Source organism: Pongo abelii, chromosome 3 (genome assembly GCF_028885655.2).
Source record: "Pongo abelii isolate AG06213 chromosome 3, NHGRI_mPonAbe1-v2.0_pri, whole genome shotgun sequence".
Taxonomy (NCBI): domain Eukaryota; kingdom Metazoa; phylum Chordata; class Mammalia; order Primates; family Hominidae; genus Pongo; species Pongo abelii.
In genome coordinates this window covers 119,077,571-119,101,202 of record NC_071988.2, presented here as the reverse complement: position 1 = coordinate 119,101,202, position 23,632 = coordinate 119,077,571, and the positions used below count along the sequence as shown (strand labels likewise).

At 32.1% G+C, this 23,632-nt stretch overlaps 1 protein-coding gene across 9 annotated transcripts in view; it reads left to right on the top strand.

Moving 5' to 3' along the window:
* STPG2 (sperm tail PG-rich repeat containing 2) overlaps nucleotides 1-23,632 on the top strand; it is a 706,287-nt gene that overhangs the window by 522,026 nt on the left and 160,629 nt on the right. Inside the window, exon 13 of one of the 9 annotated variants that reach the window (XM_054554202.1) lies at nucleotides 18,581-18,860. The exons of the other annotated variants lie outside the window; for them this stretch is intronic. Within the exon in view, the coding sequence (XP_054410177.1) occupies nucleotides 18,581-18,634 (54 nt within the window). The 3' untranslated portion in view covers nucleotides 18,635-18,860. Of the gene's footprint in view, nucleotides 1-18,580; nucleotides 18,861-23,632 lie in introns of those variants that run through there. 9 annotated transcript variants of the gene reach the window in all.

Genomic DNA, 23,632 nt, shown 5'->3' with positions numbered 1-23,632 from the left:
TATACCTGTGCCACTGTTCATTCCTCTGAGCATTATTACTATGTGGTGGCCAAATTTTTTTTTTAATCAGTTAGGCACCTTCAATTTTATGCTACATTATTAGTAATACAATGGCAAGTACCGGCCCATGAATTTTCTGCCCACCTTTAGAAAACAGGCCATGTTACAATGTAGTCAGTTTATTCTGAAACAAGCCTCCAAAGAGAGATTAAAATGTTCCAGTCCCATTTATAATCCCAAAACTGTGAAATTGACTTGACTGCACTTGTTTTTTCCTTCCTTTCTCCAGCAGTGTGAAGAGGATATTGTGTAGTTGCTATCTCTTTTCCTTTAACTTGAGCTTCTCCTTGCCTCCTTTCCCCCAACCTTTTAGCTGTGGTTTGGACTTTATAGCAATGGGAAGTATGGACAGGGAAAAGAGAATAGTTCCCACGTGTATTGAATAATCAGTTGGCTTTAAGCCCTCTGGGCTGACATGTATAAAACTGAACCTCATGTGTACTTGTGTGGGGTCTAGGGGCTCTTTCCTCAACCTCTATTTTCATCACCCAGGCAGATACCTATTTATTCTCCTCTGCAGCAACTGGGTAACATCTAGCCTCTTTCTGCTGATGTCCACTTGCCACTCTAGATGCTCTATTAGACAACAGTCAACACAATTCTATTATGGTTTTCCATCTTTTCTGACACATACTTGATTTATGAGAAAAACTTGCACATTTCTAGTCTTTAAGGTCTGGCAGTACATGCCAATCCCAATATCCTATCTAGGAATCTAGTTAGTTCAGGCAACGTATTTCCAAAACCTCTAAGTCATTTTCCTAAGGCTCCTTTCTAGACTTGTTAGAAGGATGCACCCCTAACCTTTCTCTAAATGGATGGAGTGAGGGATTTACAGAACAGTGATAGTTCTTTTAACCAATATTTTCTTCCGACCTCTGTGATGCTTTCTACTATCTTTGATTTGGGTGGTGAATCCAAGAGTTATGGAACAAGTTCTTCAACAATGTTCTTGCAAATTCCTTACATCTGCAAGATGGTCCCAGGAAGATCCGCTCCTTATATAAGTCTGGGATCCTAATGAGAGAGAGAGAAATTGAGAGAAACAGTTGCAGAGAAAAAGAGAGGAAGAGAGAGAGAGGAAACACAGCTGAGATAAAATATTTTGAGGCATTGGATTCTGTAGCAGCAGCAGCAGCAGCTGATTTTACCATTTTTGTTGTGACTGCTGCTGCTGCTATTATTGCAGTAATACAAAATTTTAAAATAATGTATATCAAATTGTGGGCAAAATCAATACCTTTTTAAAAGGGAAATCTCAATGAAGTTATTTAGTGAAGGTTTCTTTCTGTTTGAAGGAAAACCAGAAGTATTTCCAAAATTTTTAAGTTATAATTATATCTTAGTTTTATTCTTATTCTTTTATCATGTAGAATGGAGATAACTGTAGTTCCATGTCAGTACATCTGATACGAATTTTAGCTTATAAGTGCCAGTACATTTGAAATTTAATTTAAAATATGTCCAACTGTTTTTCATTTCTCTTAGCACTATCTTTGTAAATTGTATTTATAGAATTATAGGCATTTTTTACATAACAAGAAAGATGGTAAAATGGAAGTACTTAAAAACACATATGTTTAGAGGTAAAAGACAAAATAGCATAAAGAGTCTTAAAGCTAAATAATCACCATCATTAACAATTCATTTGGACTCAATAAAAATGATTACAATATATACAAAATAACAGTACATTGTGATTTAAAGAATATCTTTCACAAAAATTGCTATGCTAGAAATAAAAACAGCCAGTGAATGCCTCAAACTTGTATTACATTTAATTAGTTTTCTTGTTGAAGCACATCTCAGAGAAAATATACACAGAATTTATATGTATCTCTGAACTTGGTCTGTCTCTCTCTATATATATATTTGATTTTTTCCAATAAGATATTTTTACACTTTCTGTATTTTCGGTACAATGCATCTCACTGATAGAGAATACCACTTATAGGATTTGCAGAAAATATGTATTCACAGGACAGCAGGCCTCTTAAAGGCTCATGATTATATTCATATTCAGTAAGGAAACCAGTTAAAGTCTAAAATAAAATAAACAAAATTTACTTAAAAATAGGAATATTTAACAGAGTCTTTATTTAGAAAATAGTGTTTATTTTAAAAAGCATTGCTATGCTTAAGAACACATACAATGATGCAGCCAAAGGTTATGCAATAAAATCACAAAATGCCCCACGTGATGGAAAAAGCAAACATTTAAAAATAGGCATCATCAGCATCCTGTATTTTGAAAGGTCCTAAATCATTTCAAATCATTCTAAAGAAGGTGAATAGAGCTGAGCTGCTGCTTTGAAGTAGTTTGTTTTTCAGTTCTTATCTAGGAATAAAAATTGGAAAAAAATTAGATCTAAAAATTCCATAGCAGGAGGCTTTATGACACCTATAAAACTCACAGCAATTAAATTGCCATGGCTTTGAACTAGTTTTTTAAATAATTTTTTTGTGGAACGTTTTGAGATGAGACTGAGGAACTTGTAGTGGGTTTGTTCTTTGTTTCTAAACACAGATTTTTTTTTTCTTTTTTTGTATTAATGCAAATATTATTGAAATCCCTGATTTGGCTTTGAAAAATGTCTAAATTGTCTGATAGGTATTGAAACTCTCTAAGTTTATAAATACAACCTGATTACAGTATAGGAATCATGATGATTCTAGTATATTTATACATATTGTTATTAATTTCCTATTAGCATCAACAATTTACTGTTAAAAAACAATACCTCTATGCAAAACTTCCAAATCACAGTCATTTCCCAATTATTATTTTAATTATTAAAATGATATTAATAATAAGTGGCAACATATTTTATTCAATCTTCAAAGTGCAGGTCTTAAAACCATGAACTGGATCTTAGTCCCAAATCTATCTATTCGTATTTTTGCAATTTTAGACAACTAGCATAAACTTTTTAGGCTTCCGATATTTCCTTCTTAAATGTTTCATAGACATAGTGTGTGTTTCAAATGCATGAAGGTATATTTTAAACTCTAAATGCTTTCAGCACTACTAAGTATATTGTATATTGAAGTACTTTATGTAAATTTTTCACTAGTTTGGGAAATTTCCTATGCTTTTGGAAATTCTTTACTTTAGAAAAGTACATTTGATATAGAAGTTCACATCCCTATGCTTGTAAAAGCTAAAAAGGTAATGCAATACAGTGTAGAGCTGAATGTCGTTTCGTTTTATCAAGAAAGAAAAGAAGCAAATGGGTATAATTGTCAAACTAAGTAAATGCATACATGATAGAATTAAGCATGGTTCTTTGATGGGTTATTTTCTGTTACTGAAGGCAGTTTAAAGGTTAATACAGGGTCTTAGGCCAATAGGAGCAGCTTTGGTTTATTTTTTAGAGAGTATAGGGATATATTCTAAAGTTCTGTTTTATTTACTTTTCCTTAAGAAGATGAGGGAAAAGGAGAAGATATTTGCTGTCTGTAGTATTTCTTAAAGAATATTAGACAGATTATCTTGCCTTTGAAATGGAGAAGGGAAAGACATATTAAATATGATTATGCTCAGATACTTAGTATATTTGGTTTAGAATGTAAGATAAATCAGAAGCAGCCTTTTTGGCAGCCAGACCTGGCCATTAAAAATATTTCATTTCTCAAGTATTAACAAATTTATCTCTCTTCACATTCTAAAGCCTTATTTCTTTGAATTTTCTAGAAAATAAATGAGTCAACGAAATATGAGCTTTTACACTGGAGAGAACCGGTAAAGATTGGGCTCTTTTCTTATGGGTAGCGGAAGGGTAGAGGAGAACTCTAAGAGGATTAAGCTCATTCAGATGATATTTTGACTCTCAGTCAAATAATTGCTCAAGAGGGGCATCCTGTCATTCAACATCACATCTGTTTTGAGAGAGAATGCTCAGACTGTGCCTTGGAACTAGGTATTGGAAACTAGAAACCTAAACTGTTGGTGCCACTACATCCCTTTTCTCCTTTTTGTTTCAAGGAGCACTCTTCAAATGTCTGTTTAGACATATGCTTCTTTTTTAAATACCAATTATTAAAGAGTTCCCAGTTCAATTCAATGTGGATATACTATAAAATATTTTTGAAATGTCGTCTTCCCTTTTCCAAATTTCTCCCCAAAACTCAGATGACTTGAAAGATATGAGGCTATTCTACAATGTGGATTACTAGATTACTATTTCAAATACAGGGCTGCCCTAGAGTAAAACTGAGTCCAAAATTTAATATAAAAGCATACCCAGATTCCCAGTTTCATGACTAAGTCTTTTCAGCTATGGAAAAGATTTTCCCATGTAAAGTTTTCAGAAATGGTGAGTATATTTTAAGATTAATTTTCACTTTTATTTTCAATTGCAGTGCAATATATATAACATAAAATTTACCCTTTTAACCATTTGTAGTGGTTTAGTAATGTTAAGTACATTGACATTTTTTGTGCAACCAATCTCCAGAACTTTTCATCTTGCAAAACTGAAACTTTATATCCATTAAGCAACTCACCATTTCTCCCTTCAGCCTGCCTGTGGCAATCACCATTCTACTTTCTGTCTCTATTAATTTTACTATTCTAAGTACTTCACATAGGTGAAATCATACAGTATTTGCCTTTTTTGTGACTGACTTATTTTACTTACCATGAGACCCTCACGATTTATCCATGATTTAGCATGTATCAGAATTTCCTTCCTGAATAATATTGCATTTTATATATATAACGATATATATGTGTGTGTATATACACATATGTGTGTATATGTGTGTGTATATACGTGTGTGCGTGTATATCCACGTATGTACATGTATGTATACACATATATGTACATATGTGTGTATACATACATATGTACATATATGTGTATACATACATATATGTATATGTACATATGTGTATACATACATATATGTATATGTACATATGTGTATACATACATATATGTATATGTATATACACATATGTATATATGTATATATACACATATGTATATATGTATATATACACATATGTATATACACATATGTATATGTATATATACACATATGTATATATATACATATGTATATGTATATATACACATATGTATATACACATATGTATATATACACATATGTATATGTATATACACACATATGTATATATACACATATGTATATATACACATATGTATATGTATATATACACATATGTATATATGTATATATACACATATGTATATATATACATATGTATATATGTATATACATATACATATATATACACATATATACGTATATACATATATATACATATCCCTGATGTGTGTGTGTGTGTGTGTGTATATATATATATATATATATATCACATTGTGTTTACCCATTCATGTGTTGATGAGCACTTGGTTTGCTTCCACATTTTAGCTATCATAAATAATGCTACTGTGGAGGTACAGCTATCTTTTTGAGATCCTGCTTTCAATTCTTTTGGATATATACCCAGAAGTATCATTGCTTGATCTTATGGTAATTCTATTTTTAATTTTTTAAGTAACAGCCATACTGTTTACCATAGTAGCTAGACTATTCTACATTCCCAACAGCCGTGTACAACTGTTCCAGTTTCTATACATTCTTGCCAAAATTTGTTGTTTTCTATTTTTTTGATAGTAGCCATCCTGTTGAATGTGATGTGGTATCTCATTTTGGTTTTGAGGTGTATTTCCCTGATATGTAATATTGAGCATGTTTTTGTGTGTTTGTTGGATATTTGTATATCTTCTTTGGAGAAATATCTATTTAAGTTTTTTTGTCTGTTTTTTAAATTGGTTTGTTTGTTTGTTGTTGTTGAGTTTTAAAAGTTTTTATATATTCTGGACACTAACTCCTTATCAGATATATTATTTGCAAATTTTTGTTTCTATTTCATAGGCCATCTTTTCTGTTGATTGTGTTCTTTGAAGCATGCTTTAAAACTAATTTAATATAAACTGTTGAAATTGATAAACCATCCAGAAATGTAACAAAACTACATTGGTTATGTCTAGATGGTGTTATGTATTTCTATTTTGTTTTTTCTCTCCCTATGATTTCCATTTTCTAAAATATAAAAAACTTGCACGTTTTCTGTTATTATGAACATTTTTATAACTTATATACTTATTTTTAATAACTGCATACTAATCACATATATTAATAGAATAGGTATTCTAAATTCATTTAATCATTTCTTATTTTTTAAAATAAACTTTACTGTGTATATTTGAAGTTTACAACATAATGTTATAAAATACATGTAGATAGTAAAATAGTTTCTATAGTGAAGCAGATTGACATATCTATTATCTCTCATAGTTACATTTTTATGATAAGAGCATCTAAAAATCTACTTATTTAACAAAAATTATTAGTAAAATATAATTTTACTAACTGTAATCCTCATGTTTTACATTAGATTTTGAGACGTGCTGATTTTACACATCCTCTTTTTTGTATTTTTTGACCTAAGATATAAAAATATTTCCCTATTTTCTCTCCCACTCTACTTATGGCAACCAATGTTTTATTCCCTATTTTTGTATATTTCGTCCTTTTTAATTTTAGATTCTACATATAAATGAGATCATGCAATATTTTTATTTCTGTACCTGGCTTAATTCATTCAGCATAAAAAATTTCAGGTCCATCCATATTATAGCACATGGCAGGATCACCTTTTTTAAGGCTGAATAATATTCTATATTAATATTTTATTATTCAACCTTAAAAATCATATTTTTTATTCATTCATTATTTGATGGGATACTTAAATTGTTTTTATACTTTGGCTATTTTGAATAATGTTGCAATAAGTATGAGTTATTATAAGATTGTAAGATATCTTATAATGAGATATATTTATGAAGGGGTGATTTCAATTCCTTAGGGTACGTACCCAAAAGAGGAATTGCTGGGCAATATGGTGGTTCTATTTTTAATTTCCTTAGGAATCTTCATACTGTTTTATAAAATGGTTGCACCAATCTGCATTCCTACCTAATCCGTGTATTAGGATTTCCTTTTAACTACATCCCCACCAACATTTTTTATCTCTTGTATTTTTGATAACAGCCATCCAAATGGGTATGAGGTGATACCTCACAGTGATTTTATTTTAATTTGCATTTTTGGTGATTCAAAATGCCTCTGTATTTCTGTTAACATTAGCAATGTTCCTTGTATACACAACTTACGGGCTGAAGTTTTATTTTAATGGGCTAGTCTCTTAAAAGTGGGACTATTGATTCAAAGTGCATGCATGAATTTTAATAGAAATAGCTATATTACCTTCAAAACAAGTTCTATGTTTATATACATCTTCTGCCAATGTGTGAAAGTGCCTGTTTCCCCAGAATAATACCCGTATTAGATATTAACTATCAATTTAAAAATATTGTTCAGTCAAGTAAAAAGTGGAAACCTCTTGCTTTAATTTACAATATTTCTAAAGTTTTGTATCTTTTTTATATGCTACTTGTTTGCATTTTCTCTTCTATAAAGTTACATGAATATCTTTTACCATTTTTATTTCTTTGTTTTCAACTTACATAAATGATAAGGAGCCTATCATATAGTAAAGATATATTATTTTGATTCAACATTGACTAATTCTTTTCTTTATTTTGGTGTCTTTGACATTTGGTATTTTAAAAACTTTATATGTATAATTGTAGATATCTATTACTTAATAGTTCCTGGGTTTTCTTTCTTTAATAAAGCCTCTCATTCTACAAGTAAAAACATATATATATTTTTCTAATTAACGAATTAATAGATTTGTTATATCTTTATAGGAAGTTAATTTTTAGGTGTGGTTTGTGGTAAAAATGTAGGCTGTTATATCAAGAATATTTTTAAGCAGCCATTTTCCCCAATTTTTCATGTTAATTGATTATTTAGTTTAATCTGTTTCTGGAATCTACTCTGTGACACTGAGTTATTTATATTTCTGTACCAAAGTATGCTCAAATCTACTCCTCTTCTCACTCAAATAAGTTTCTTTGAGTAGGACTATGCCCTCCATTATTCCAAATGTGAAAATGAGAGGGGGAGAAGGAGAGGGCAGGGTAATTCAGCTCATCTTCCTTACATTTTTCCTTGGTTTTTCAGATTTGGTAATATATTCACTAACAAGAGGAATGGACACATGTCATTCAACCTTTCATATACTTCAGTGAACATGAGACATGCATTGTTTCTGAAATTGAAGGAAAAAGCAAACAAAAATTGTGAAATGACTGTTTTGAAACCATATTGCTTTTTTCTCCCCCCATTTAATCTTTGCTTGTCCATTTACATCCAGTTTTGTTCCTTTGTCCTTCATGTGTACAGAGCAAAAGCACTCAGTCTTGGTATTCAATTTCTTTGTTGCACAAGAACTTTTTACATAGTGCCTATAACTAGAATTCCCATAAAGAGATTTATGAATATTATAGATACATTTTAATAATGTGACTACTGATATATATATATATTTTATATATATATGTATATATATATAAAATAGAGGTTAGATGATTTCTTTTGGTATTCAAGTTTTGATATTCAAGTCACTCAAATTTTCTTAGGTTAGAATTGTTACTTGTTTGGTCTTTAATAGTCAGAAAGTATCCCTTGTCTTTAGGCCTGTTTAAAGATGAGAGCAAACTACATAGCTGGATTTATATGTATCCAAGTTATAGACAAACTTTGGTTCTGTATTGATGAATGTTACCTAGTAAAGCTCCTTTCCTAAGAATTTCCTAAGCTCCTTTCCTAAGAATTGATTTAATTATTTCATTATCCAAAAACATAAGCTTTTCTCTCAAGTTCTATTCCTGTGCTACAATTGCCTTTGTCTTTATTTTCAGGTCTTTTGGGGGGCTTAATACCCTTAATAAAAAGACATGTAAATGTTGTTATTTTTTTTTTTTTTTGCTTTGACTCTAGAGACCAAAGTCTAAATTGAAATACACAAAAAGTTCATTTTGCATTATTTTACTCTTAGGTACTTATAGTGTTCAGAGAATTTATGCTATTTCAAAGTCATTGCTAAGATAGTTGAAGTTTTTGTTAAGCATTTCTGGGAGCCAAATGCCATTGAATAGTTGAGTTTACTCATTTCAAACATAAGTTTGACTGGTTATGGATATGATAGTATACTGCAACACTTTGATCTCATCTCACCTAATGATGATGTAATAACACATTAGTCATAATTAATAGAGTGGAATGAATCACACTATTCTCATATAAAAATTCTAGAGATAGGAACATCTCATATGCCCTTTTCATTGGCTACCTCTTCAGTCTTTTTTCTTTTTATTGAGGCAGAGTCTTACTCAGTCGCTCAGTGGCTCAATCTCAGTGGCTCAATCTCAGCTCACTGCAACCTCTGCCTCCCATGTTCAAGTGATTCTCATGCCTTAGCCTCCTGAGTAGCTGGGATTACAGATGCCCACCACCATGCCCAGCTAATTTTTGTATTCTTAGTGAAGACACTGTTTCACCATGCTGGCCCAGCTGGTCTCGAACTCCTGACCTCAAGTGACCCTCTTGCCTCAGCCTTCCAAAGTGTTGCGATTACAGATGTCAGCCATCGTGCTGGGCTCTCTTCAGACATTTCTAACAAAGTACCTTACCAGGACAAAAGTCTCTGATATGGTGATCTGATACATACAGTAATAATATTTATATTTCAACTTACGTTGCTTCACACACTTATAATATGTATGCTCTTCCACCCTGAAGCAACAAATGAGTTTGCTTACTGCTGTAAAAGACATATTTTCTTAAAACTTATTTTGTGATTAGAAAAGTAATATGTATTTCATATAGGTATTTTTCAATAAAAGAATAATATAGGAAAAAAGAACAAATCCTCCATTATCTCATCATTCAGAGGCAAGGAATATTTACTTGTATTTCAGTGTATATTCTTCTCTTCTTTATCCCCAAACTATTTTATGAAGTGAAAAGCATATTATTTTAAAAAAATTTTAGGTGATTTATTATTAAAAATTATAACACAAATTTGTTTTGTATTTTTAAGACTTCATGATATGAGGAAACATCTAATTTCTTTCAGTAGAATAGGTAATTATGTCCAAATATTATTAAATAAGCCACATTGGTCCATATTTTTTGAGGTCTTTGATTTACTGACAACATTTTACATTCTGTTAATGTTGAACATTAAATTTGGTACCAATATTTGGTATTAGTAATAACACTGCATTGAATATTTTCGGGCACAAAGCTTTTTCTGTCATTGAGACTGATTCCCTTGTTTGATTTTTAGAATTGTAATAGCTGGCCTAGACACACATTGACAAGTTGACTTTCAAGAAGATTATGTTAATTTGTATTCTCACTCATAGTATGTAAGGCAATACAGTATCAATATGTCTTCTAATGCTTAAAAAAGAATATTTTCTAATTTTAATAATCATATTTATATTCATGTTAAAAATAGCCGTGATGTTAAACTTTTTCCCATATGTTTACTAGTCTCCTATAAATGATCTGTACCTGTAAATTATACATTTGGCTATTAGGATCTTAGTCTTTTGTTATTGCCTTCTCTGAGTCTTTATTATTTTATAAATATTATCTCTGGATTTCTGGTTTAAAATGGCCAAATTGATTATGTGCACTTTAACTTGTCTCAATTCCAAAATTTTACTATACAATAAAGGCATAAAATAATGAATCCCTGTACAGACTAAGATAATGGAGGATTAGAAAATACATTTGTGCATTAATATGTTAGAATAAGAGAAAATCATGCAATAATCTCAGTAGATGCCAAAAAACAATGACAAAAAGTGTCCCATAAAACTCAACATACATTTTTAGTAAAAATTCCTAGGAAATCAGTGTTAGAAGGAATTTTTGTTAATGTAATTAAGAGTATCTATCCAAAAACATAGAGTAAACATTGTATTCAATGTTATAATGTTAGAAGCATTTTATTTAAATTCAGGAAAGAGAAAAAGATGCCTGATATTTTTACTTCTACCTAACAAAGTAATAGAGGCACTATCTTGAGCAGTAAGAAAAAGGGAAAATAAGTGTGTGTGGAGATTGGTATGGAACAGGTCTATACAGATTGGAGCAGAAGGATGGATGGAGTTTTAAAGAACAAAAACTCTCCTTTGACTGACAAGGTCATCAGATGCATTTTAGATTTTGAAAAATAAAATTGATAGCTATTAGATTTGGTGAAATATGGGAAACATTAGTGATAGATACATAGTACATGGATAAAATGAAAAAATAAGTTCAACAACTGACATTATTTGAAGATGATGATGTTGACGACATAGAAAAAAAGTAAAATAATCTATGGTCAAATAATAAAATGTATAAGAGATTTTGGCAATGTTCAGTCATAAGATCATTATATTAAAAGCAATTGCATGTCTATATCCTGGTAGTAATTAGAATATGTAAAATTATTTAAAACCTACTATGTAAATAGCAGGTGTACCTGCCAGTGTACATGGGCAGACGTCACCTCCCCTCCAACAATGGTGTGCACGTGTGTGCACATCCTGCACGACACTGATGCTAGTGTCAGCGCATCCTGTGTCCCGCACCCCTGACCCCAATTCTTGCCTAGATATGCCACCATTGCATGTGAGAATTTGTACATGGATGCCAACAACTCCACCCCCGCATGCCGACACCACCATCACTGCATAGGTGAGCATGGAGTTCAGCAGCCCAACGCCTGTCAGCACCCTGCTGCCACAGTGGGCATAAGCACATGCGGAAATGCTGCAGCCTCAGACCCACTGCTACACCACCACAGCCAATGCCCTTGTATCCCACCACACTGCCACTGATGCTGGAATGCATGAAGGAGCATAGACCCCACTGACACTGCTCTAAGGAAGCCCTTTAGCAAGCACTACACATCAGAGTGCTGTGGCCAGTAGTACAAGAACACCTCAGCCCCTCCAATGCAGAAGGTTCACAACCTTGAGGGGCCAGAGAACAAAACCAGGGGCTAAGTAACAGCCCCCCAGATTTGGAGCATGTAGCCCAGAAATGCTGAGCCGAGCCATGGTGGCTTAAGTTCTTCCAGAAATGAAGCCAGTCAACTGAACCAACAATCAAAACTCCCAAGGACAGCAAAGAAGATAAAAGCATAAAACCCCACCCAAAGGCCAGCAACTTCAAAGACTGAAGGAATGTCAGCCCATACAGATGAGAAAGAGGCAGCACAATAACTCTGGAAATTCAAAAAACCAGTGTCTTCTAACCTCCAAAACTGTACTCGTTCCCCAGCAATGGTTTTTAATGAGGCTGAAATGGCTGAAATGACAGAAATAGAATTCAGAATAAGGATAGGAATGAACATCATCAAGATTCAGAAGAAAGTGAAAACCCAATTCAAGGATTCTAAGGAATACAATACAATGATGCAGGAGATGAAACACAAAATAACCATTTTAAGAAAGAACCAAACTGATCTGATAGAGCTGAAAAACTCATGTCAAGAATTTCAGAATATAATCATAAGTATTAACAGCAGAATCAGCCAAGCTGAGGAAAGAATCTCAGAGCTCAAAGACTAGTTCTCCAAAATAGCCAAACAAAAATAAAGAAAAAAGATTAAAGAAGAAAGAATGAAACCTCTGGCAAATATAGGACTAGGTAAAGAGACCAAATCTACATCTCACTGGCATCCCTGGAAGAGAGGGAGAGAAATCAAGCAAGTTGAAAAACGTATTTCAGAATATCGTTCATGAAAATTTCTCCAACCTCATCAGCAAGGCCAACATTCACATTCAGGAAATCCAGATAAGACTTCTGAGATACTATAAAAAAGAGATTTGATTAAAATTTTCATAATAAAAGTGGGCTGTATATGTGTGAATTAATTACTTGAGCTTGGTGTATTGAGATCTCAAAAAACATATTGGCATGTACCTAGGTATAAAAAAAGTGTATAATCATTTCATTATCATAATACATAAACAATTGTAATGAAGCAAACCTTTTAAGTGAGCATCCTAATATTTTTTGGTTTTCATTTATTAGATTTTAAGAGTGGATTACTATATTCTTTTACATAATAAATAAAAAATGAATATTAGTTTGGGTTCTCCGATCCCAGTATGGTAATTTAAAAATTTTACCAATTTTTATGTTATTATTTAAGTGTTAATTATATGTATTAGGATGGTGATTTTTCTATTGCCCTTTCCAATTACTGTTTCTTCTCAACTTTTGTTAAATGCAGCTTACTTATTAGAAGACTACATGTTAATATATTTCCTTTTTATACAATTCACATGTTTGTAGTTTTAGGCGTATCATTTAATCACAAAAATGATTTTCAGGTACTGGGATATTTTTCTAAATTTTTCAAAGATATACTCTGCACAAGGAATTCATAAAAAGAACATATATGTATACATTCTAGTTAAGAGCATATTTTTTAGCATTTCTTATGAATAACAACAAATTCTACTCTGGAAATCTTAATGTACATCCTCTGAGAACGCATTTTGGGTTAGCTACAAACATCCTGACTGATGACATTCACAGGATTAATGAGAAGGTTAGTGTATGCCTTCTGAGGAAACCATGATTTGGATATTGATACAAGAAGAGAAAACCAATTTGGTTGCAGTGAACCATGGCAGACTGAGGTACAACATTGCTTGAAAGAAATAAAAAAGCACACTGGTCAGAATTTTATCCCTCTATCTCTTATTTCACATCATTTTTCATCTTCAAGTGTGATGATCTGTGGAAGAATCGGGTTATCTAAAAAGGGTACCATTTATTTATAACTACAAAAATTCTCCAAACTGCTAAAACTTCCTTTCCTTTTGCTTCAAAAATCAAGCAAGTCTGCTTATGGAATGACTCACATGGAAATAATATTATATCACTTAGCCTTTATTATTATGTAAACTGATTAGTGTTAAAGAAAATTGAGCTACAAATATTCATCCATTGCTACCAGAGTAAACCCTTATGTTATATATTCAACTATTTTTTTCTGGCCTAATTTCTAATCCAGGATTTACTAATGGAAATTGACTTATAAAATAAAAATGTTAAATTTTTATTTAAATTCATTTTAAGTAATCTGATAAATGGATCTTTTCTCTCTTTAGTTCTAAATTTCTTTATCATCATACAGTTATTAGTTACATGCTTATCATTTCATCAACTAATATTAGTATCATCTGTCTTTGAACTATTTTTACTATTGGTCTGTGAAGAACTTGCAGGGTTATTCTGTATGCTTTTGATATTGAGGTATGCAACTAAAATAAATATTCCAGAAGCAACTTCCATATAATTGTTTAGTGAAGAATTCACTTCTTGGTTTTGATATGAGATGTCTTGTACTTATCTGAAAATAGCAATGGCCTATTTTTCTGATGCCTTTTAATGTAAATCCAGAAAGCAATTAATTTGCTTTATATTTCCATCCCCTCTTTATGCAAAATCTGAGAATAAAGCTGCATCATATTTTCTTCTCTAATTTTTTGTGTTGTAGTAACTTATTTGTACAATATATAGGCATTAATATTATTAATTTCTACATCATTCTAATTTTTACACCTGCATTTATGTTAATACTTGAGTCAGGTATACTTCTTTGTTGGTCCTTTAATGTTTCTGTCTCTCTCTGTGTGTGTGTGTGTGTGTGTGTGTGTGTGTGTGTGTGTGTGTGTCTCTGTGTATGTAGGCCAAAGCAACTCCATCTTGGATACTAATTCACCATATTGACTTCTGAATAACCCTAGTTCAAGAAAGACCTCTAAGATTTCCAGTTTGTCTATCATTCCTTGTGTAAGAGTAGGCACTTACTGTAAATCCTGCCCTTAGGGCAAACAACCTCGATGTTATCATGCTCCAGTTGTCCTACACATACCTTCTAATTTACCCTTTCCCTATAGTATATAAGCCCTGGATCCAAGGAATAATGATACAGGCATCCCCCATCTTGTCTTGCTGCTGACTGAGACACAGGTGATTGCTTCTGTTCGTAAGTCTTTATTAAATGTTTCCAAGAAACTGAATTTGTCAGCTTCTTTCTTCAGCCTTTCAGCTTCCTTGGACTCTTGGGGGTAGGTTGCATAGACCTGCCCATCATGGAACAGTGTCCTCTATGCATATATAAATTATATGAGAATGTTTTCTATATAAGTATATGTATTTATTGTATTTTTAGGCTAAAGACACCTAGACAGACTAAATTTGAGCACCTGTAACAGGAGTTAGCTGACTATGACCCATAGGCTAAATATGATCTGATGCTAAATTTTGTAAATAAAGTATCATCACTTGATGATGAGCAAACATTCTAAGAAATGCATCCCTCTTTAGTCAATTTCACCACTATACAAACACCATAGAGGGTTTAATAAACTTAGATGCTATAGCCTATTGCTCCTAAGCTACAAACTTATATAACATGTTACTGTACTGAATACTACAGGCAATTTTAACACAGTGGTAAGTGTTTGTGTGTCTACATAGAATTAAACATAGGGAAAAGTAGAACTACAGTATAAAAGATTAAAAAATGATACACTTGTATGTGCACTTATTATAAATGAAGCTCGAAGGATCACAGTCACATTTGTGATCCGTCATTGACAGGAACATTCATGATGTGGCACATTACTGTATATTGCCTATGGTGCATTTGCACTACAAAGGCTGAGTTAAATAGTTGTGACCAAGACAATAGGATTTACAGAGGCTAAAATATTTACTATTTATCCCATTGCAGAAAAAGCTTGCCAACTCCTGACCTAGAAAATTGTTGTATGGTTAAGAATTTAATAAATATTTGTTAAGGGAATGAATTATTAAATTAATATATGAATCAATTAATTTAACAATTTTTAGATTAAAAATTACTGATCATGGATTATTAACATTGCTTTTATTACTTTAAAATACAACATTTATATATTTTTTAATTCACAAAACTACAAAGATGTTAATAAAAGTAGGCTATTCCCTACTATATAATGGCTTCCACATATAATGGCTATTGATGTTCTAAATAAAAACAACACACATATATAATGCAAAAACTGGGTAATTGGGTTTTTTTTTTGGTGATTTTTTTCAGAAAATAAACTTCATATATAATTATGTGCACATACAAAAACATACAAGAGAACATACCTTTCACTGCATTTTATCCCTTATTTTTCCTCTTGGAGATTTTTCCATACTAACACATAGATATCTATCTTCTACCTGTTTTTAACTGCGTCGTATTTACTTAAGAGTAGGCACTCTGGAATCAGACTGCAGGGGTTTACATCCCATTTCTACCAATTCAGAGTTGTAGAACACCGGGCAAGAACTTCCCATGTTTGCATTTTTCATCTGCAAAGTAGAGGTAAAATTCCAAAATTTTGTGTGAGTTATGTTAAACTATACAAATTAAATGCTAAGAAGAATAGGTAGCATAGAAAATGCTAAGTGCTAGCTGCTGTTTTTGTTTTTGATAGTATTTTTGGACACTTTAATTGTTCCCAGTATTTTTGTTATTTTTGTTTTGCAAAAGATATCTTTTAAAATATATCTTGGAAAACTTTGATAATCATATTGGTAAAACAAATCCAAGTTGTGGGTTTTCTGAGTCAAAAGGGATATCCCTGTCAATCTTTTAAAAATATTGCCAAATTATTTTTCAGAAATGGTGTTCCAGCTTACATTCTCCCTGATAATATGAGCTTCTTTTTATTGCACTCTTGCCTGCAGTGAATATCATCAGACTTTTTAAATTTGCCAACTGGATTGGTGAAAATGATTCCTTTTTAATTTCCTTTTTATAATAAAGGTAGAATATCTTTTCTACCTTATACTATTTATTATTGATTTGTACATTTTGGTCTGTAAATACCTATTTATATCTCATATTCAATACACACTAAGATAGTTTATCTCCTTCAAATTGGATGTAGAAGCTCTTCATAAATTAAGCAAAATACATCTGCCTTGTGTAATATAAATAAGCTTTCCTTGGACAATGTATTTTTTTCAGTTGCATTTATGGTATTTTTTTTCCTGTACAGGGTATTTAATTTTTTAAATCAAATTTATCAGTCTTTTGGGGAAGCTGGTTCTGATTTATTTCTCTAGAGATGGGGTTCATCATATTGGCCAGGCTGATCTTGAACTCCTGACCTCAAGTGGTCTGCCTGCCTTGGCCTCCCAAAGTGCTGGGATTATAAGCATGAGTCACCATGGTTGGTTCTGATTCACTTCTTACACACATTCTTTTTGTGTCATATTACTATTTGTAATACCATATATTTGATTACCTAAGTTGAGAAAGCAAATTTCAGCCTAATTTGATAAAGCAAATCTCAGGGTTATCTCTTCCTGCTATCACAGCCATGATGAAAACTACCTGAAGATGAATGGGATTCTGAAATTAATTTTTATTTAAGGATCCCTGTAAATACACTGATGCCCACAGCTATCAAGAATTCATTCAGACTTAAGGAGGGTCAGGATTACCCCTAATGTTTAATTCCTAGTTTCTAATTCCTTTAGAAAATAAACACTAATCCATTTTAATATTCTGTAACATGTTGGGGCCAGAGTTATAATAGGGGTAGGGCCTTGAATTGGATGTGAGAACTATGAAACAGAAATTTAAGACATTCTAGGACTACAAAGACTATTCTGTAAAATACTTCCAACCTTCTATAGATCTCAGACAAAGGAATGGAATTGGGCTGCTATTAAGAACACCATAAGTTAAAAATAAGGCCACAGGACTTGTATGATAAGTCCTATGACCCACCTCAACTGTTAATGTTACCTATATTATTAAACTTGAAGGTCCTTATTATTTTTAAAATTTTGGATATTTTTCTCATTTCTGAAATATCCCCATTGTACTTCTTCAGTTACCAAGAAGCTATAAAGCCACATATCCATGGAATATTATTGAATGTTATCTTTAGAATAGTATAACACAAAGAAACCTGTTGGTCCGAAGTAATGTGGGCTACAATGGTACCTAATTATAAACAATATAATTTCTTAGAAAATTACATGTTTAAAAAATGCTTTGCATAATAATTACTTTAATATTTGAAATATTTACCTAGTTATTTAGAGGAAGAGGGAAAATTATGGTAAATAAAAATTTACCCATTTTATTCATCCATTTACTAAATATTTATTAAACACTAATATGTGTTGATCATTCTGAAAAATACAATGGACATATTAGGATGAGTGAATTATGAAGTTAATTCTCTAGATAATTGATGTGTTTTACTAGGAAAGACAAAATAAACATTACCTATATAACCACTTTGATAATTGCCATACATAAGAGTGGCATAAGATCTGAATGATATTTGTTATAATCTTTGTTTTAATCATCAAATGTGATTTATAAAACTCATGAGGAAAAGGAAAGTCTATTGAGTGTATCTGTATTTCTGCTCTGTGGTTTCTTCTTCCTTGCTGATGCTCTAAGATTCTTTTATTATTTCCTTTCTCTTTACAGAACTTCTTTTACCTGATGTTTAATGGTAAGTTGATTAGCACCAAATTCTTTTAGTTTGCCTTCACCTGAGAATATCTTTAGTTCCCTTTCATTCCTGAAGGATAGTTTTTCCAATATAGAATTCATGTTGATGGTGTTTTCCTTTCAGCACTTGAAAAACATTATTCCATTTCTTTCTGGCATCCATTGTTTTATAAGACAAATCTGCTGGCCTTCAAATTGGTGTTTCCCCATAAATAAGATGCCTTTCTCTCTAGGTGCTTTAAAGATTTTTATTTTGTCTTTCATTTTCAAAAGTTTGATTAAGATTTGCTTTGCAGTAATTTCTTTGAGTTTATCCTGTTTGGAGTTTACTAAACTCTTTGAATATGTAATTATGTGTCTTCCATCAAATTTTGGAAGTTTTAAGCCATTAATTATTTGAATATACTTTTAACCTTATTGTCTTTCTCTTTTCCTTCCAGGACTTAGATGATATAAATATTGATTATTATTATATAGTCTCTTGGGTCCTTTAGGCTTTGTGCTTTTTTCAGTACATTTTTCTTATTGCTTAGTGTTACATGAATTGTATTGCTCTGTCCTCAGTTTCACTAATTGTATTGTCTGTCATCTCACTCTATTATTGTGTCTATCCAGGGAGTTTTCTATTACTGAATTTTTGGGTTCTATAATTTCCATTTGTTTCTTTTAAATAATTTATTTGCTGAAATTTTATATTTTTTATTTTTTGTAAGAGAATTTACAATTGATTGTTGAATCATTTTATGATGGGTCTCTTAAAATCCTTACAGATAATTGTGACATCTAATTCTTCTCAGTTTGGCATCAGTCTTTTCTCTTTAGGGTTTTGAACATCTTGGTTTTTGGTATGGTGGGCTATTTTTAATTATATCTTAGACATTTCATCTTTTTTTTTCTATTTTGTCTGGGTTTTATTTAATTTTTTTTTTTATTTTAGCAGACAGTCACTCTGTTTAGGTTCAGCCCACAGTACCTGATCTGTTTTTGAGGGTTAAGGCTCTAATAACAGTTTAATTTTTAGAGGCTTTGCAGTGTTATATTGAGCTTTTTGGTTTATCTGGTATCACTGGATATTCTGCTTGTGCCTTCTGTTTCTAAATGAGAAGATAGGAGCTGATTCCTGCACTAGGCCATGAGCATTCTCCCAGAGTGATAGGGGAACCTCAAACATATGAAAACAGTGAGGCTCCCTTGCTGTGGCACAATTAGCTGTCTGAAAGATCTAGAAAACTTTCCAGTCTGGGTTCTTGCTGTGACAAGATTCTCTTTACCAATACACTTTGGCCACATTTGTTTTTTTTAGATGGGCGAGGGTGGGGAGTGTTAGACCCACAGGATCAAAGAGGCTTCTGTGTCGGGCTTCTTGTTGTGGCTAGATTTTTCTTGCTAATGCTACCTCAGCCACCTTGGTGTTTCTCACTGGATGAGGGAAATTTCAGATCTGGCAGTGAAGGAGAACATTTTCCTGGTTGCTTCATGTTGATAAGGTTCTTGATTGATCCCATTGATGGTGTTCACTGGATATCCTGCATCTATGATTTTTGTTTTTAATTCTGTTCATGTGATGTATCACATTTATTGACTTGCATATGTTAAACCATCCCTGCATCCCTGGTAGAAATCTACTGGATCATGGTGGATTATCTTTTTGATATGCTGTTGGATGTTAACTTGTGTTTTTTTTTTGAGAATATTTTATGTCCTTTCCTGGTTTTAGTATTAGGGGGATTTTTATGTCCTTTCTGGGTTTTAGTATTAGGGGGATACTGGCTTCATGGAATCATTTTTGGAGGATTCCTCTTTCTTTATATTTTGGAATAGTTTCAGTAAGATTGGTACCAATTATTCTCCAAGTGCCTGGAAGAATTCAGCTGTGAATCCATCTGGTTCTGGACTTTTTTTCTTGGCAATTTTTGTTATTACTGTTTTAATCTTGCTACCTGTTATTGGTCTGTTCAGAGTTTCTATTTTTTTCCTGATTTAATCTAGGAGGGTTGTATATTTGGAGGATTTTTTCCATCTCCTCTAGATTTTCTTGTTTGTAAAGGTCTTCATAGTAGCCTTGAATGATCTTTTGTATTTCTTCTGTATTGGTGTAATATCTCCTGTTTCATTTCTAATTGAGCTTATTTGGGTCTTGTCTGTTTTCTTGAGTAATCCTGCTAATGGTCTGTCATTTTTGTTTATCTTTACAAAGAATCCGCTTTTTGTTTCATTTATCTTTTGTATTATTTTGTTTCAGTTTAATTTAGTTCTGTTCTGATCTTTGTTATTTCTTTTCTTTTGCTGGGTTTGGATTTGGTATGTTCTTGTTTCTCTGTTTCCTTGAGGTGTGACCTTAGATTGTCTGTTTGTGCTCTCTCAGACTTTTTGGTGTAGGTATTTAATGCTATGAACTTTCCTCTTTGCACCACTTTTGCTGTATCCCAGAGGTTTTGATAAGTTTTGTCACTATTATCATTCAGTTCTAAGAATTTTTAAATTTCCTTCTTGATTTCAGTGTTGACCCAAAGATCCTTCAGGAGCAGATTATTTAATTTCCATGTATTTGTATAATTTTGAGCGTTCCTTTTGGAGTTAATTACCAGTTTTATTCCACTGTGTTCTGAGAGGGTACTCAATATAATTTTGATTTTCTTGAATTTATTGAGACTTGTTTTGTGGTCTATCATGTGGTATATCTTGGGGAATGTTCCACATGCTAATGAAAATAATGAACATTCTGCAGCTGTTGGGTAGAATGTTCTGTAAATATCTGTTGAGTCCATTTGTTCTAGGGTATAGTTTAAGTCCATTGGTTCTTTGTTGACTCTCTATCTTAATAACCTGTCTATCTAGTGCTGTCAGTGGAGTGCTGAAGCCACAACTACTGTTGTCTTGCTGTGTATCTCATTTCTTATGTCTGGTAATAATTGTTTTATAAATTTGGGAGCTCCCATGTTAGGTGCATATATATTTAGGATTATGATATTTTCCTGTTGGACTGATTCTTTTATCATTATATGATGTTTCTCTTTGTCTTTTTTTAACATTGTTGCTTTAATGTCTGTTTAATCTGATATAAAAATAGCTATACCTGCTCACTTTTGGTTTCCATTTGCACGGAATATCTTTTTACATCTCTTTACCTTAAGTTTATGTGAGTTTGTATGTATTAATTGAGTCCCTGGACAGTGTTTCCTGTCTTTTTCTCCAACCAAATAGTCCTAAATGGCCCATTGCACTGGGAATAATTTTTCCTACACTCTAAGTTGACTATGAGAAGCAGTGATTACACTAGGATGTTTTTCTGTCAGTTCATGTGAAAATAGCAGCAACTCTTGGTTAAGCAAAAATATTTTCCAAATTTGTAAAGTGAAGGCTCAATACTGCTAATTTTTAAAGGTTCTGTTAACTCAATTTCTGTTAATGGCTGCATCATGATGAGACTAGTTCTCTACTTTAGTGTAGCATTGTAAAGGGCCTGCTAGTTAACTGATAAGTGTACAGTTGCTATCCTTTTAATTTGTTCTGAGGGATCCTAAAAACACCTCTTCCATTGCTACTTTAGAAATTTTTGTAGTTGATAATGGGGTGGAGCTGGTAGCTGGCTATTGTGAAAACTAGTGTTTTGGACACTTACCTCTTCTTCTAGTGGTTAGAAATTTCCTATAAGTCTGTTTGCAGTCTTGGCAAGAAACCATGACAGCTGAAATCATCAAATCTACATTTGCTTACAAGTTGACAAATGATAAGGCTTAACAAGTAGCATCACAGTAATAATGTAAAGGGATTTTCATCAGTAATGTCAAGAATTGTATGTTTCTGCAAAAAAATACATTTCCCAGAATGTTTTACCGATAAGCATACTACAGTGTCCAAAAAGATCAGGAAATTGTCACATTCTTGGTAATATTTGGCAGTTTGCAGACCTTTTTTCCTCCCAGCTTATGATAGCATTTCACATAGCACTGACCTCATTTATCTCCATTCTGCAGTGTAAATAACATAGAGCTTGCTAGTGAGTCAGTTAACCTAAAATTTATATTTTGATAGCTTTTAGGATTACTACTGGCATTTGGGTGCATTCAGTAAATACAGCAGTTGAACTTATAATTGTGCCACAAATTTACTTATCATTCTAACCTATATCTTTTGCTCAGTTATGTGGACTATGTTCTGATTTAGGCTTTTTCTTTGCCATATCTCAGAAATACTCTTTCTGAGAAATCATATTTCATATTTGTCAGAGAAATAGATTTATTGATGGTTGACAAAAACATAATCAGGAAAATAAAATTATGAGTATGATTAGCAGATGAAAGAGAAACATTAGAATATAGGCAAACAAATTTTTATTATAATAAAGATAATATCCTCTACTTGTTACTGAACTGACTCACTTTTGTCTTTATTCACTATTGCTTGCCATGACATTTTTACCAAAAAAGTTTTGTTTATATTGCATCATGATGTTTACTATTTTTTTCAAGCTTATCACTCACTTGATTTTCTAATCCACTGACTGATTCAACCAACAATGCGTATTCCACAAATACACTGATTAGGTGTATGCACATTATATAGATACTGGCAGTTTGTTGTTTAGAAAACATTTGCAGAAAGTATTCATTCTAAAGTCAATGTCTGACTTCTTGCATAATGAAGGGGAACCATAGAGCAGAAGTAGGAGGTGGAGTTGGGGCAGAGGGGGTGGTTCCAGGAGCCAGTGTTGAATGTAGCTGCAGATGCTTGGCAAAAAGAAAATTATTTTAAGGTTAAATTTCTATTTAAAACAGTTATAAAATAATAAGACCAAATAAGAAATAATTACAAACTTGCAACAGAGTAAGTGGAATAATTTTTTTCCCATTGTGGACACTGGAAAGATTCCTAGAGCTACTAGATGTAGGAAACAGGAATTTATGGCCAGGCTGGAAAGATAATGTGAAGATTTCAGATCAGATCAGCCAAAATACAATTATAATTCTTTGGAAGTTTAGAACCTTTGACAGATGTTTTATAAAATAATCTCATTTTCTGAATATT